The 17,118-nt window shown below is 39.1% G+C and overlaps 1 protein-coding gene across 1 annotated transcript in view; it reads left to right on the top strand.

The window, feature by feature from the left end:
- Positions 1-16,499, top strand: part of LOC134357879 (progressive ankylosis protein homolog B-like) — a 136,514-nt gene extending 120,015 nt beyond the window's left edge. Inside the window, exons 11-12 of the mRNA XM_063069621.1 lie at positions 8,072-8,171; positions 14,365-16,499. Of these exons, the coding sequence (XP_062925691.1) occupies positions 8,072-8,171; positions 14,365-14,478 (214 nt within the window). The 3' untranslated portion in view covers positions 14,479-16,499. The remainder of the gene's footprint in view (positions 1-8,071; positions 8,172-14,364) is intronic.
- Positions 16,500-17,118: the final 619 nt, after the last annotated feature.

Below are 17,118 nucleotides of genomic sequence, written 5' to 3'. Positions count from 1 at the left end.
TCCAAATTCTGATGCTCTAAGTTGTAATAGTGTCATGCTAACCGCTACACTACCATGGCATGAAGTGATTCTGAATACTTCTGCTGAGATACATCAATGTTAATATCCCAGTTCAGAATTTTGACTGACAATTCATCAAATGTAGGGTTCTTTTTAAAGGCACTTCATTGGAATTATACTGTATATGAACCACACTGGAACGAACTCAGTGGCTCATAGTTTAGTGAGCTCCCTATCTTCTCCGTACGAATTACACTGAAGTTATCACCGTTCGCAGTGGGCTAGGTATATTGATCAAACATAGCTGCATCTTTTAGAAAGAGAGAGAAACAAAACAGGAAACTGCAGGTTACTTAGCTTTAATACCTGTCACAGGAAATAACTTTAACAACTAGTATTTTGTGACTTCACAGCAGGGTACTCAGAAAAGTTCAAGGTAATTGGGAAAGTGAACGTGGTTTTGGGAAAGTGAAATCATGTTTGATCACTGAATTTTTTTTTGACAAAGTAACACATGCTGTCAACATAGAGGAGCGAGTGGATACACTATCCTTGAATTTTCTGAAGATACTTGATAGGTAAAGATATTGAAGAAATAAAAGCAAGTGGTGCAGGAGACAAATTTTGGCATGGATAGCAGGTTGGTAGTCCAAATGAAATAGAGAGTAGGTATAAGTGTGTCTTTTTCTGGTTGGCAAAATACCACAGATACATTTTGCAGTTTAGACTTCACTACTTACTGACCATTATGTCGCTGGTGCTTACAGCAGCAAAAGACTTCAATGAACGCTCCAAAGCCAAATCTTTTGATTATACTAAAACAGGGAGGAAAGTAAGTCGTGAAGAGGACATAAAGAAGCTGCAAAGGGATAGGCAAACAACAGGAATTCTGCAGATGCTGGAGATTCAAGCAACACACATAAAAATTGCTGGTGAACGCAGCAGGCCAGGCAGCATCTCTAGGAAGAGGTGCAGTTGACGTTTCAGGCCGAGACACTTCAGTTAGTCCTGACGAAGGGTTTCGGCCTGAAACGTTGACTGCACCTCTTCCTAGAGATGCTGCCTGGCCTGCTGCGTTCACCAGCAATTTCTATGTGTGTTGCAAAGGGATAGGGATAGGTTGAATGAGTGGGCAATGATGTGACAAATGGACTAGCCTTAAAACAGAGATGAGGAGGAATTTCTTTAACCAGATAGTAATGAATCTGTGGAATTCATTGCCACGGATGGCTGTGGAGGCCAAGTCATTGGGTATATTCAAGGTGGAGGTTGATAGGTTTTTGATTATTAAGGGCATCAAAGGTTATGGGAAGAAGGTGGACGAATGGGCGAATCTCTGTTCTTAGGCTACTCCATTTGTCACATCATTGCCCACTCATTAAATCTATCCATATCCCTGTGATCGAATGACGGAACCCAGGCCCGATGGGCCAAATGGCCAGATTCTGCTCCTATGTGGAAACTATAGAAAGGGTGCAGAGGAGGTTTACAAGGATGTTGCCTGAATTGGGGAGCATGCCTTATGAGAATAGGTTGAGTGAACTCGGCCTTTTCTCCTTCAAGCGACAGAGGATGAGAGGTGACCTGATAGGGGTGTATAAGATGATGAGAGGCATTGATCGTGTGGATAGTCAGAGGCTTTTGCCAGGGATGAAATGGCTAGCATGAAAGGGCACAGTTTTAAGGGGCTAGAAGTAGATACAGAGGAGATGTCCGGTAAGTTTTTTTATGCAGAGAGTGGTGAGTGCGTGGGATGGGCTGCCAGCGACGATGGTGGAGACAGATACAATAGGGTCTTTTAAGAGACTCCTGGATAGGTACATGGAGCTTAGAAAAATAGAGGGCTTTGGGTAACCCTAGGTAACTTCTAAAGTAAGTACATGTTCGTCACAGCATTGTGGGCCGAAGGGCCTGTATTGTGCTGTAGGTTTTCTGTGTTTCTATGCTTTATGGTAAAATGTGAAATTGTCCATTTTGGTAGGAATTTTTTAAAGTATTCAAATAGTGAGAAATTATGTGAGTGTGGGTTTTCTAGTGCACGACCCACTCTTACACAGCCATTATTTATTTGTATATTGATTGATTGGGATACAGCACAGAATGGGGCCTTCTGGCCCTTTGAGCCACGTGGTCCACCTACCCCTGATTTAACCCTAGTCTAATTTACAATAACCACTGAACCTACCAACCTGTTCATATTTGTAGACTATGAGAGGAAACCGGAGTGCCTGGAGGAGAGCCATGCCGACACGGGGAGCATGTACGAGCTCCGTACAGACGTGGTGGGAATTGAACCGGGGTCGCCTGTGCTGGAAAGTGTTGAGCTAACCATTACACTACCATACCACTTCATTAACCCTTCATTTTAGAGCATCCTAAATGGCCATTTTGTATCAGACTCTACTGTCATCCTCAGTGGTGCATTCCAGACACCTAACACTCTTTATGCAAAGAAAAAGAACATACTTCTGACACCTTTCCTAAATTTGCCTCCATTCATCTCAAAAACATGTTTCTGGCATTAGCTATTGCTCTCGGTAAAAGGTGCTGGCTGTCCATGGTGACTGTGCGCCTTTATGAACTCATCTCTTATCCTTTCCAAAGAACAAAGCTCTAGCTTGCTCAATTTGTCCTCATAAGACATGTTCCCTAACCCTGGTAAATCTATGCACCCTCTCTAAACCTTTTACATCCTTCCTATATGAAGCATCCAGAAGTGAACACAATACTCCAAGTGGGGTATTACCTGAATTTTATAGAGCTGCAATACAGCTTCGTGGCTCTTGAATTCAGTCCCCCACCTAATGAAGGCCAGCACACCATATGCCTTCTTAACAACCCTATTGACCTTTGTGGCAAATTTGAAGGATGTATAGACTTAGACTCTGAGATCCCTCTGTTCCTCCACATTGCCGATAATGCTGCCATTAATCTTCTATTTTGTCTTCAAGTTTGATCCTCCAAAGTGAACCACTTCAGACTTTTCTGGATTGAACTCCATCTGCCACTTCTCAGCCCAGCCCTACATCCTGTCGATGTTCTGTTGTAACCTATGATAGCCTTCTGCACTATCCACATCACCACTAAACTTTGAGTCATCTGCAAACTTACTAACCCATCCTTACACTTTCCATCCAATTCATTTATAAAACTCTCAGAGCAATTACACACTGTAAGTGTGTACACTTTCACAAGGGTGAAAGATTACTGTGGGTTGAAGGGAATGTTAATAGGTTCAAGTTAATGTCAGAGAAATGTATACAATATACATCCTGAAATTCCTTTTCTTTGCAAACATCAACAAAAACAGAGGAGTGCCCCAAAGAATGAATGACAGCTAAATATTAGAACCCCAAAGCACCCCCAGCTCCCCCTCCCACGCATAAGCAGCAGCAAAGCGACGATCCCCCACCAGCAAAAAAGTATCTGTACCCTCTACTGAGCACTCAAGTCTGCAAAGACACAAACTTGCAGTACCCCAAAGACTACTCGTTCACCCAGTAATTCAACATAGCAGAGGCTCTCTCTCTCCCTAAGGAAAGAGATGTCCCCGTTTCACAGCGAGAGGGGAGACATAACAAAACAAATCGTTGATTTATGGTGTCAAAAGTCCGTTGCATCACTTTTTCTGAGCTCTGTGCCCAAAGATTGCAGGTCTCTGGGCACACAGCCAGCAGCCAGCTCGCTGCTTACGATCTTCTGTCTGCCACAACACACCAGTTTTCTACAGCAGCACCGACCTCGAATCCGCCTGCCTCCAGATCCACGATAATCCAGCACCCTGAAGGTGCGCTAGTCTTCTAGGCCACGTCCTTGGCATATCGAAAAATGACTGGTCGCGAGGCCCTGAGAGCAGGTCCCATTCCTGCAAAGAACCAAAGTCAGCATGTAACTCCAGGTCAGGGTCTTCAAAAGAACCCTGAAGAGGAAAAAATAAAGGTATTAAAGACAGAAATAGATCTGTTTCCAAAGATGTAAGCAAAGGAATCGCCATTAGGCACCTTCATCCTAAGCTCCGCCCTTTGAATGTAGAGTTGAGATGTGATCTTATTGAAAGGCAGAGCTGGATTGAGTGCCCTGATAGCCTGTGAATGCTCTTAATCTGTATGTTTGTATGTTACATTGTGCAACAAGCAAATAATTATCAGAAATTAATCATCAGGCAAACCTATCTGAGTTAATCACAACTTGTAACTGATAAAGGGTAAAACTCATCTGCGTGTTATGTTGGGAAGGATGGGATTAAGGTTCACAATTTTTCTTACTACAAGCATTACCAGTTCTCAAGAAGACTTTTTTTAGTGTTTGATATTGATATGTTTTGTTGTAAATTAACTTAAATTTGTTTTGTTGCTTTTCTTTATTGACAAAGGAAAGCAATTTAGAACTTGCTGGAGTTTAGATTTAGATCAGGAAAACCTATTATTCACTGGTTTTGATTTACAGATCTTTGATCAAGAAGCAAAGGTACCTTATCACCAACTTGTGCACTTTTTGGTACTTTAACCAAACAATAAATTTTTGATAACTTCCCAGGAATGTCTTTGAAGGCAATATTTAATGAGATCTATAAAGGCATTTATGGTAATATTGCAGTCATTTATTAGAGATATTCGTAATGGTTTGTGTACACATGCTTTTCTGAGTCACAAAGATGATGCAACTTCAATCTAATGTTGAATAACATCAGCATTAATAAGAATTTAATTGACCCAACCATCACAGGCAGAGCCCTTCCCCCTCCCCCCTTTCAATAAGTTTACATGGAGCACTGCCACAAGAAAGCAGCATCCATCATGAAAGACACCCAACATCCTAGCCCTGGTCTCACCTTGCTACTACCATCAGGCAGAAGTTTAGGTCCTACGCCTCTAGGTTCAGGAACAGTTAATACCTTTACAACAATCAGGCTACTGAACCAGTGTGGATAACTTCCATCACCACAATTCTGAAATGATTCTACAATGTACAACCTCTGAAGGATTCATTACAACTCATGTTCTCAGTATGATTTCTTATTTGCAGTTTGTCTTTTTCACATTGGTGGTGTGGCAGTCTTTGTCTGTTTATATATAGTTTTTCATAAATTCTATTGTATTTCTTTTTCTTCCTGTAAGTACCTGCAAGAAAATGAATTTCAGGGAAGTATATGGTAACATTTGCGCACTTTGTACGTTCCCTGTATGTTCATTTGTCTAACAGCCTCTTAAATGGCATTACAGTATTATACTGACCTTCCCAAACATGAATGCATGGACTTTCTTTCATATTTCAAAATTTATACCTTTGCTTTCCTCTACTTTTCTCTCTACTCGTGACACAACTGCAGACCTTTCCAAGCAGCTGCTAAAGCTCTGCCCTCTGCAAATTTTTAGGTGAACCTATCATGGAGACTTTGGTTACAAAATCATCACCTCTCTTTCTTGGTATTGTGTCGTTGCCTTTGTACTATAATGTTGACTATCCCATGTACAAAGAAGGCTACAGGGTGCAAGACACGTAGCTACAAAATAAGGGCTGATTATTTAAAGTTGACGTGTGTAGACATTCCTTCCCTCAAGGCAGTGAACCCATGAAATTAATTGTCACAGAGGGTGGAGGGCAGCTCATTAGATGGGGATAGATACATATTTGAAAGATTGATGAACTGAGATTCATGGGGAACTGGTGCAGAAGAAGAAGCAAGTCCAACATAGATTAGCCTTGATTATATTAATGGCAGGGCAGGTGTGAGGAGCTTTAAGCCTGTCTTCTGCTCCTATTTTCTCATATGTGTTGTGTTCATGTGCTCTACGCCCAAACTCTCGTGTCCTGAATTAACTGTTTTATTATGTCCTAACATCTAGAAGACTTTATTTTAGAAACAATCCCAGAAATCTTTTTGCATCCCTTTTAAAATGTATACAATTCAGTTTTTATTGTCTCAGTATTCTACCTCACAATCTTGCGGGTTGAATTTCTACTGCTGTGTATCCTTCACTTTCCATCCACTTTACAATTTAATATACTTCTAAATTTTGGGTCACCTGCTTAAAACCTAAATTGTGCCTTTCAGCCAAAGTAATGAATGTGTGATTGTGAAACTGGACCCTCAGTCCAAAGTATAATAATTTACCATAATTGTTTCAATTGTTTGCTGCTAGTATTTTTTTTTGCTGTAAGGCAACTTAGTCTATGAGTTTCAAATCTGTTAACTTATTATGCAGCATTCTTAAATTTTTAAGTTCATTCCCCTGTTAAGAGAGGATGCCTACTGCTTCCTACTTCATCTGAACACTCAACAGATTTAATTAAATTATTTTACTGTTAAGTGTTTTGTTGCACATCATTTGATGTCCCCAACCGAAACAACAGAAAAGGGAATTAAAATCCTTTTGAATATGATTCAATAGAGGAAAGTTTTTTTACACAGAGCTGTGGCTGGTGATACAGACATATAAATTAGGGGCATTTAAGAAACTCTTCGATAGGCACATGGATGATAGAAAAATTGAGGGCTGCATCAGAGGGAAGGGTTAAATTAATCTTGGAGTAGGTTAAAAGTTTGGCACAGCATCATGGTCAAACTGGCCTGTACTGTGCTACCCTATTCCATGTTCTTTAAAAAAATAATTCCCATAATCAGCATTAAACTGAATGGACTGTAAATAACAGGAATGTTTCTATCCTTTTACTTCTAGCAGGGATGAAGTTTACCTACCTTTCAGTATTCTGTCTCTGTCTCTATATCTAAGGAGGGTTGAAATTGCAATTTTGCTGAAGCAAGGAATGCAATTATGTTAAAATCATGCAGCCCTTTAACAGTGCCAAATAAATGGCCTGTTACCATCCCCCAATGATCTACGTTATTGGTAGGTGCAGGATGAGATGCACATTTAGAGCTGATACATTCTTCTTATCCAGTATCCTGACAATATCCTTGTTCGATAAGTTTTAACAATGTTTTTAATCTGTGTTAACCCTTTCCACATTTACTTTGTAACTCAGCCATGCTTTTACCCTTGATGCAATTTCCAGATTCTTTTATTGAGTCGCACTGTACTTCATGGCAACTCTTTTTAGTAAACTTCATAAGGAACCTAAAGCTCTTTGTTAGTTTCTTCTCTATTCTTTTTTTTTGCTTCTTTGCCCCTCTGATTTTCTTGACTACCTTTATCCCCCCCAGATTATCAAAGTGAGATCTGCCTTGAACTTTTCTACAACATCCTCTCTCATGCTTTTCAGATCCATTTGGAACAAAGCAGTTTAAAATGCCAGGGAGATGTTTAATGCATTTACCCATGAAATAATAGAAAAGCAAAATTCTGAAAGTCACTGACTCAAGTGATAATGATGTGCCCAAAGGTAAAAAACCTTAGCTGTTACAAATATGGAAATGAAACTAAAAATGCTAGAAATACACAAGGTCAGGAAATGTCAGATTATTTGGTCTACCAGCAACTTCTGTTTTAGGAAAGGTTTTCCTTTTCTGTGAACTAATCACCGGCCAGGTAAAATTGCTCAAGAGGTGGCAGGCCTACATTATTTTAAAATTACCTAAATTGTTTAAACATACAGTTTAGAAGAAAAAAATCATAATGTAGCAACTTATAGCCTTCAGTAACAAACAACATTAAACCAATTGAGTTACATACTGTAATAAAAGGGTGGCGGGTGGAATAAGTCACTCCTTGCCTGCAGGTCACCCTTGGGCAGGGTGTACCCACCAGACCCCCCCCCCACAAAAGTTAAGGGACATGAGAAGGCATGGGCCATGAGAGTAGCTGGTGCATATCACAAATCTTGGTTATACGACCACCTACACCTGGCAGACTATCTCTGAAGCATATTGATAATGACAAGTCACCCATGTTGTGAAGACACCGCCCAGAAGGCAGCAATGGCAAACCACTTCTATGGAAAAATTTGCCAAGAACAATTACGGTCAGGGAAAGACCATGATCACCCACTTCACACGACAACGGCATATAACGAGCGAGTTGTAATATACACTTTGATGAGCGATGACATATCTGTTTTGCCACCTTTTTGCTAATGTTATTTACTTATAAGTATCTCCGTTTCTCCTCAGAGTCCATGGAGCTTCTTTAGGGGTTGGTTCACTCCTCGCTGGTTTCCTGGGAGAATCGGCCATGGTAGCAATAGCATCTTGTTATGTTTATCGCCAAGAGGTACATTTTTTTTTTCCCTACGCATTTCATAGCTGCTTGATTTTGATTCTGTGCTCACAACTGAGGCCCTGATGAAGCAGCCCCAGTACAAATGGCCAAATGGCCAAATGCCCCTTACCCTTCCTCATTAGTGAGAGGGTCTCAACATCCACTCACAGACTGCTTTCCCACCGATAAATAATCTGGAACACAACTTCACATCAATATTATTTTCTGCATTTTAAATTGTGAAGTTTTGTTTAATATAGTAATAAAAACACTCCCGATGCTGCCTGATCTGCTGAGTATTCCCAGCATTCTGTTTCTAGTACAAAAAGAAATTCTAAATACTTCAAGCTTTTGTGAACCTCGAGAAATAATGAAGCAAAGACACAGCCTATCAAGTTCTGATACGGGGTTTGACCTGTAATGTTGTCACTTCCTCACCCCCCCCCCCCCACACACACACCTAACTAGTTGCTGTTTCCACATTGACTTCCCACTCAAACCAAGTTCCCAAGTTCACAGTTTATGATGTATTTTATTTATGCCACCTCTGTGACTTTTGTGCAGGGAAATGTTAAACATTGCATGGCACAGTCCAAAATAAAACCTTTTTGCATGTGCTGGTAAATATTAATCCCTCAATCAATATGAACTAAAAGTAATTGCCGCTTTCTAACTGAATGAGATTTGGAGCACACATTCAAAGCACTGGTATAAAAAGCTAAGATATCTATGTGTTAACCTATTGGTTGTATATGCTTTAATTGGCAGAGGTTGTAGCACAGAATAAACTTTGTGTTTATAACATCAAAATGGAATGGGTTATTATGTAAGGTTTAAGTGTAAGCACTGTTCCCTCTATGCTATGTGGGTGTGCAGCAACTGAAGTATTCCTGCTCACGTAGCCTTTTTGCTGTGCAACTGGAACTTTCTTTTATATAATGTTAATAGAATTTTGAAATTGTGCTTGTATAGTTTTGAAATCCATGTTAATATAATTGTGAAATTCCCTGTAGTTATGCTAATATAATCCAGAGATTTTCTAAATAATAAATATACCACCACCTTTAGTTTTGAAACATTTCAGAGCTTCAATGTTTTTATATAGTCAGTGTTTCAAGTTGCAACACTGTTCCAAATTGGAACAATAAACATACAATTTAAGTTGGTAGATCATCGTTAGTAAACCGTTGGCCCACTGAACGCTGCACTATCTAGTCAGTATCAATAATATGCGTGTCATGTCACAAAAAAAACACTGAGTGTGCCACACAGTTTTCAGGCCATGTAAAACTTTCCTGCTCAGACTAATGGTTAGTTCACTCAGCTGTAAAAAAAAATAGAGCGAATATTGAGTGTAGGTTTTCTTACTTTCAAGATTTTTAATTTAATCCAAGACAAGACTAAAACAAACCACTATAGTTAATTGTCTATTGGTTATAAAAGTAACAGATTAATATTATTTTTAATTTTTAGTATTACTTATCATTCGTATTACTAGCAGAGATGATAATCACATTCTGTTCCTTGAATCCAGAATGCTTATCTTATGGACGCGTTTCCTGTTTCAGACTAATCTTTTATACATATTCACCCCTTTAATTCGATATGGTAAAGGGTTATGTTGTATCACAATAATACTCTTTGTTCGATGAGCTTTTCCTCACTTTTGTTTGCTCACAAACACAAGAGATTCTGAAGATGCTCAAAATCCAGAGTAACACTTAAAAACTGCTGGAGGAACTCAGCAGGTCAGCCAGCATCTATGAAAATGAATAAAGAATTGATGTTTTGGGCGGAGGCCCTTCATCATGAAATAATCGACTGCTCCGTTCCTCCAGCATTTTGCATCTGTAACTCTTAGCTCACTCTTGGCCTGGACTTCATGTTGCTTCACATTCTATTACAGGCATCTTTAGTTTAATTGAAACTATTGTTTGGATGTTTCAACTTCTTCTTGGTGTCTGTGCCTAAAACACCTTGTGCCCTATCATTTTGTTAGCAAGTTTCAGATAGATTTTATGTACTTATTTTATTCTTGATTATTGTAATCCTAATTTATGTCTAATCTTCAGTCTTTAAGCTCTAAGCAATTACGTTTTGGCACAGTCTTTAGTTATTTTGTTTATGATTTCATTGACCATAATGTTTGCTTTTCAATCTTACACTGTGTTATTACTGATTTTGCTTGAACAATTTTTACACTGCATTTAATTACATCGTCGATGAGACATGGCAGAAACATTTTAAAATAAGCTTGTATGTTTCCTTACTCTTCAAAATGATCCTCCCTCTATGCCACCAATCAGCATGCTACTTCAATATTGCCATTATAACAATGGTCTCAAGCCAACCTATAGGCAGAGGCTTACCGTACCCAACCACTCTATCGATCTTGAAATTATGAAACCGTTGACCTCACCTTCAAAGAAAAGAACTTCAGGAACAGGAATATTTCATCTGGTTGGTCCATGGTGGCTTATTCCCTCTCCCTTCCCAGTTCCCCATAGCCCACAGTTCCATAACCTTTCAAGTATTTATCTACATCCACCTTAAATACTTATAATGAAATCACCTCTACAACGCTCGAGAGTGAATAATCTCAGAGATTCACCATTCTCTGAAAAGGAGTTTCAGAGTACCTCCACTTTAAACTAACTAGCAGTGACCTCATGTGGAACTCTCTGATATCATAACTGGAAAGCTATTATCGAGAACTGACTCTCACTTCTCCATTTGAGAATCAATTTTTGGCCCTTCCTGAAACAGGTTCAACCCTCAATCAGCCTGCATGCCCAGCTCCCATGCCCTTCATCTATCATCAATCACAAAGCCTGATGCTCAACTCTCATATCCCAGGGCCTCTCTCACCCCAAATGACCCTTCTCAGCCCCGGGCCAATTACCTGGTCACCATCAAAAGCAGCCACAAGTTCCTTAACTCCTGACCCAGTTTCCAAGATCACTATCTTGAATGCTGACACTAATTCTTGACCCAAAACATTCCTTCTTCCACATCTATTAACAGCTGGACCCTTAGGGTATGATTACTGTTCTCAATAATGATCATCAGTCATGGCCAACAAGATTATGAGCCTGAAGTAGAGTTAATCTTCATCATCCAGTCATGATTCTGACTTTTGACTGTCCCCTCTCGAGGGTAAATCTCATCAACCACCCCAATTGCACATGTGATGCTCATCTCCAACTTAAGTACAAGTTTGGTACTTGACACTGCAAATTCAGACCCCAACCCCACTCTCAAAGGCACATTGCAACAACGGTCCACACACAATATGAGACCAGCACCTATCCTTCCCCCACACTCTATCTAAGAATATCTCTTGAAATTCAATCCCAAGTGTATCGCCAAAATCAAACATAAGCTGAACACATTTGCCCTTCACGCCAAACCAATAGCAAGCCTGGTGGAATCAACAAATCATCAACCTATCCAGTGTGAGAGTCCAATGACCTTACATCAACCCGATTGAGTCCAACCTGATATTGACCATCCTTGTTACCTCTAGTCACAAGCCTTTGTGTTACCTGCATGCAAGCTTAACATTTGCTCCAACACAACTACAAGTCTAATATTCAAACCATTGAGCTTGATTGCCTGGTAGCGAACGATACCTCACTGCCTGATATGAGACCAACCCTCACTAGTACCCTCTAACCCCCTGACTCTCTTCTCAAACCATTAGCCCAGCTGTTGTGATGCTTTTCCATTTGCAAGATTGACTTCTCAACCTCATCTCCATACTCCTTTCATCTTGAGCAGCATGGTAGCATGTGCACCAGCGAACGGGGTTCAATTCCCACCACTGTGTGTAAGGATTTTGTACGTTGTCCCCATGACTGCATAGGTTTCCTCCGGGTGCTCTGGTTTCCTCTCACAGTCCAAAAATATTCATGTTAGTAGGTCACATGGGTGTAATTGGGCAATCTGGCGTCGCCGGGCTGGAGGGGTCTCTTACCATGCTGTGTCTCTAATTTAAATTTAACTTTGATCATGAGTCCAATTCATCAGCTCAGTGAATACCCTCGTCAGTCCCGACCATGCTGATCACATTTGAACCGAGTATAAGCTGACATGGAAGCACCATATCAGTAAATTAATTGATAAATGAAAAGGAGCATTAAATATTCTTGTGTGTCTGTGTGGGTATTCTTGGGGTGCTACACGTAACTCTCTGTTGACCAATTTTATTTGCTTAACTGGATCTGTACTTGATCGTGGCTGCATAGCTTATGGGTCAGCTTCCTCTTAAGAATTAAAATGTATGGATGTGGTACAAGCACAGGCTTTAAGACTGTGTTGTGGTGCAGTAAGGTCGTCTCCTGTTTAGGTTTTACTGGTTGAAGTGGGATTATCCTTACAGTTGCAGAAGTTGAAGTTGATGTTAATGTACTGGATTAATTTGAAGGAGCAGAGAAATGATCACCCTTTTAAAAGTGTGTTGGAAGACTGTTGGAAACATCACAAGAAGAATGTTTTTAGTTTTGGGTGACTGGGTTCTTATCACGCTAGGAATATGGGTTTGCTGGATTACACAATATGTCCCACTGTAGCTTTTTCAGTAACCTCACCTTGATTTTTTCTAACGACTTACGTTGATGATTTAATGAAGTCCAAGGATCCTGATATGCCTGAGAGTTTGTTGGTTCATTAATATGTTAAGGAAAATGATTGTGATATTTTAACCATTTTTACTGATGAATCAAAGGATATTTTTAACTGGGAGTGTTGGTGTGGCTGTTTTTGTGCCTGAATTACAGGTAACAATAAAGAAATGTCTTACTAACCATTTATCAGGATGTACAGCAGAATTGATTGCCATCATTTTTGGCTGACAGTGGGTGGAAGAAATTTGTCCTTGCAAAATTGTAATTTGTTCAGATTCCTTTTCAGTTTTGACTAGTTTTAAAACAGGCCATTCTAGCAGTAGGTCAGATTTGCTGCTGGAAGCTCTTCAAACTTTATTTCATGTTCAAAGAATTGGTTTACTTGTCTGCTCTTGTGGGTCCTGCATATAGAGGTGTTGAGGGGAATGAGCAGGTTGATTGTTTGGCCAAAAATCTGTTATTAAAAAAAAGAGAGAAAAAAAATCATCTGTGGAAATAGACAGATTAGCAAATCAGAAACTAAGGGGTTGGTGGGGTTAAGAATAAGGGGCTTATGGCAAGACGTGGGATAATGGACATAAGGGAAGACACCTTTACAGAGAACATGAAACTGTTGGATTGATGGGAGAAGAGGGTAAAACAAGAAGGGAAGGAATTATATTTACTTGACTTTAAACTGGGCATACAATGCTTAACTATTTCTTATATCTTGTTGAAAAACATCACTCTGGAGTGTGTACATTTTGTGATCATTATGAAACCGTCGAGCACATTATTTTACAATGTGGAGCATATAAGGTTGAATGAAAGCAAATGGAGGTTTTACTGCTATCTTTGGGGGTTGACATTTTTCATTTTAAAACTTTACCAAGTTATGGAAGTAACTTTAATTCACAATATTATCTTGGCTTTTTGGTATAAGTTAGTTTTCATTTGATAAAGAACTAGTAGGGGTTTTATTTCCCAACTCTCTACATCACACTCCAGTCCAGTTGGTGGCAGTAAAGCACCCTTAAATTGGACTGCCAACCGCTAGTAAAAGTCAAAAGTAGAATACTGACTTTTGACACACACTCAGATGTGAGCTAACTCTTGGATCTTCAAGTGCAGTTCTGATTCTCATATCCCAACCTCCTTTGGTCCTCCTGAGCTTTGACCCCAATCCAATTGCAAGACAGATTCAAACTGCACGACAATCATCTCCCCCTCCCCCAAAGAAAAGAATTGTGTGTAAACCTCTTAAGCTGATTGGACAAATGGACCATGGAAAGCTGAATGTCCTGACTGATGAACAAAAATACAATGCACTCTTCAGTAAAAGGAGCATAGCTCAAAGCAACTTGTGTTCCCTGTGCCATCGACAGGTAGCAAGAAAAGCCCGTTGTCTTCTCCATGGTGATTATTCTGACCCTCAGTATTTCTGTCCAACAGGTTTCCAAGCCCACTTCTCAGCCCTGTATCATAGAACAGAATGGATTAGATGAGACACCAAGAAATTACAGAACAGAAGTTAAAAGAATTAAGTATCTTGTCGGACTGTTAAAAGATTGTAAAACGTTAAAATGGTGTTGTCATTACAGAAAAAGAAGAGAACACTGGATACAACAGCAGCTGAAGGGGAGGACTCTGCAATGAATTACACAGCTGTCACTGAGGAAATGTCTGAGGTTGTGGAATTGGATGAAGATGAGTGAACCAGATTTATAAACTGTAGCAGTCACTCTGGTACAATGTTAGGCCCTCCATTTCTTCTCTCTCTTCCATTTTATTTTTCCTAGAAGTGTCCATTGCCAAAGACAACTTCTAAACTGTGCTGAGGAGTTGTTTGCACCATCGGACAGATTCAGACAAGAGAAGGTTCTCCTCATGCACAGTGCTGTTCCATTTCTGCTAATACCTGGAGGAAAACAACTTCAAAAGAAAACATCCATCAAGTCTTCCAGCTTTGGCTTGGCTGACATCCTTCTTCCCACTGGTATTAACAACACATCTGCAACCAAAGCATCTCTCACCTCTCTTCTTGGCTTTCCTGCCGTCCTGTTTTCCATCTATGGTGTATGTTTGTATACTGTAGATGTAAATATACAACGGTGTATATTTGTTTTTTTAATTTTATTTAATTACTTGATTACTTTTCATCAAATGTTTATTTGCAATTAGATTCTCTAGTGGCCTGTGTGCTTTACTGCCATAATGTTGCTGCTCAAGGTGGAGTTCAAGGCACTGTAGTCACAAAGTACACAACTTAGTGAAAAGGTTGAAAACATATCAAGTTTATTTTTTTAATACCAAAAAGTGTTTGATAACAGTATTTGAGGATAATGGTGCGCGTGTGGTGGTGATGCAGGTAAAATGCTAAAAAGTAGAGAAATTAATACTAAAAACAGACTTGACTTGAATTTCCTAATCTAGTAATGTTTAAAAAGGTACAAGGTCAATACTTGAAAAATATATTTTAAAAGTGGGTGTGAAATTTGACAACTACATACGCAAGTATGGTACTCACACCCAATATGTGAACTGATTCAGAGCATCGTATATCGTAAAGTGGGAATCAAATGATTCAAATTAATTTTACATTTCTTTCTTTGCAGCTTATTAGAGCAAAGGTTTACATGTCAAGGAATGGCTATTTCTTACAAACATTCATAGCAAGTAATGTTGCAGGGTCATGTTTGATGGCTTCTCTGGAAGTGTGGCACCAGTTCAGAGTTGTCTGTAATTCTACAAACACTACTTCAATGTTTAAATGGTGTTTCTTTCCTCTGTTTATTTTAGGAGTTGTGGAAGCCTGGCTTTAAATCTGCTCAGCAGTAAACAAGCCTGATAGGCTGTTATTTACTACACATAACTAACATTTGTTTGAAGTTCTCAATATTACTTGAGCAGTCGCAAGGCCTGTTGAAGCCACATCAAGTAATTGTCTTTGAAATGACACTTTCTTTGAGGGCCCCAATGAAAGTCCTTCGGAGCTGAGGTAAAGAAAAAAGTGCACTGTTGGTGCAGAGTAATTTTGACCTGAGAGTGCTCAATGATATAGCAATATTGGTTGTAAAAAAAAATCCAAAACTTCAGCAGATTGTTGAAGAGCAAAGCTCTGTGAGAAAGGGATATATCAATGACTCTTTCATAAACCAATGCGTTTCTTTGAGTGCGTGTAATAAACTCTTGCAAGTAGAAATATAGTTGACATAATTTGGGTAGATACATTTACACTTTACCCAAAATACATCTGGCCATATGTACTAAGAGTTTGAAACACTCATGGTCACAATACTCTTCTATTGAAACTTAAGGAAAAAATGGCCCCAGATAATCATGTTCTCTGAAATTATTTTGACATGACTCTCAGCATTACTGTTGCTAAATTGTTAGATGAAGTATTTTGTGTAAAAAGAAGTTATGAATGTTATGTGTAAATGAGTGAAAACCTGTTCTCTTTAATAGCCAAATTGGTTCTGCAACATGCTTTAAATTTCATTAAGCAGTGAAATGTTTAATCAGAATTAAATTTCCATTAATTTAAAGTGCCACATATGCTCTATTTAATATAACAGTGTAATTTTAATATACCAAATATAGAATGTTTTCTTTCTTTCTATATATAATGTATGTATATTTTTCCATGGTATTAATTAGATTTGAATCCATTACTTTGGAGTTATGATTTTGTGCGTATTCTGTTGGCTACTTAATTAAATTTTTTCCTCATGTTGATTGTTTTCATAGTGCTGTATGAAACACTTTGACATTTATAAAATGGTATACGTATTCAAGATTTAAAATTCAGTTCCACATCCTCCGGAATCAAAATATGCTACATGAGACAGCAAGAACAAAATCACTAAACGTATTTAGGTCATCATGTGCATTGCTGAAATTGGCCAATTTTACCAAATAACATATGTTAATTGTTTGAGAAATAAATGGCAAGAAGCAACACCTATAACAAACAATTTTTCCGTGTGCAACTAGAATGGCACAGTAGTGGAGTGGTTGGGACAACGCTCTACAGTACAGATGACACAGGTTCAATTCCCGACGCTGCCTATGAAGAGTTTGTACATTCTTCCTGTGACTGCATGGATTTCCTCCGGGTGCTCCAGTTTTTTCCACAGTCCAAAGAGCTACCAGTTGGTAGGTTGGTTGGGCCTTGTAAATTGTTCCATGATTAGGCTAGGGTTAAATTGGTGGGTTGTTGTGCAGCATGGCTCAAAGCGTCTGCTGCATGCTGTATCTCAATAAATAAATGATGGTTAAAATGATTTAAACTATAATATCGATTAAGTACAATTATGTACAAAACCAGAGCACCAGATGCAAAAAATGGTAGT

This window comes from Mobula hypostoma, chromosome 17 (assembly GCF_963921235.1).
Source record: "Mobula hypostoma chromosome 17, sMobHyp1.1, whole genome shotgun sequence".
Classification (NCBI taxonomy): Eukaryota; Metazoa; Chordata; class Chondrichthyes; order Myliobatiformes; family Myliobatidae; genus Mobula; species Mobula hypostoma.
The sequence above is the reverse complement of the archived record's forward strand: the minus strand, read 5'-3'. Positions and strand labels throughout refer to the sequence as shown.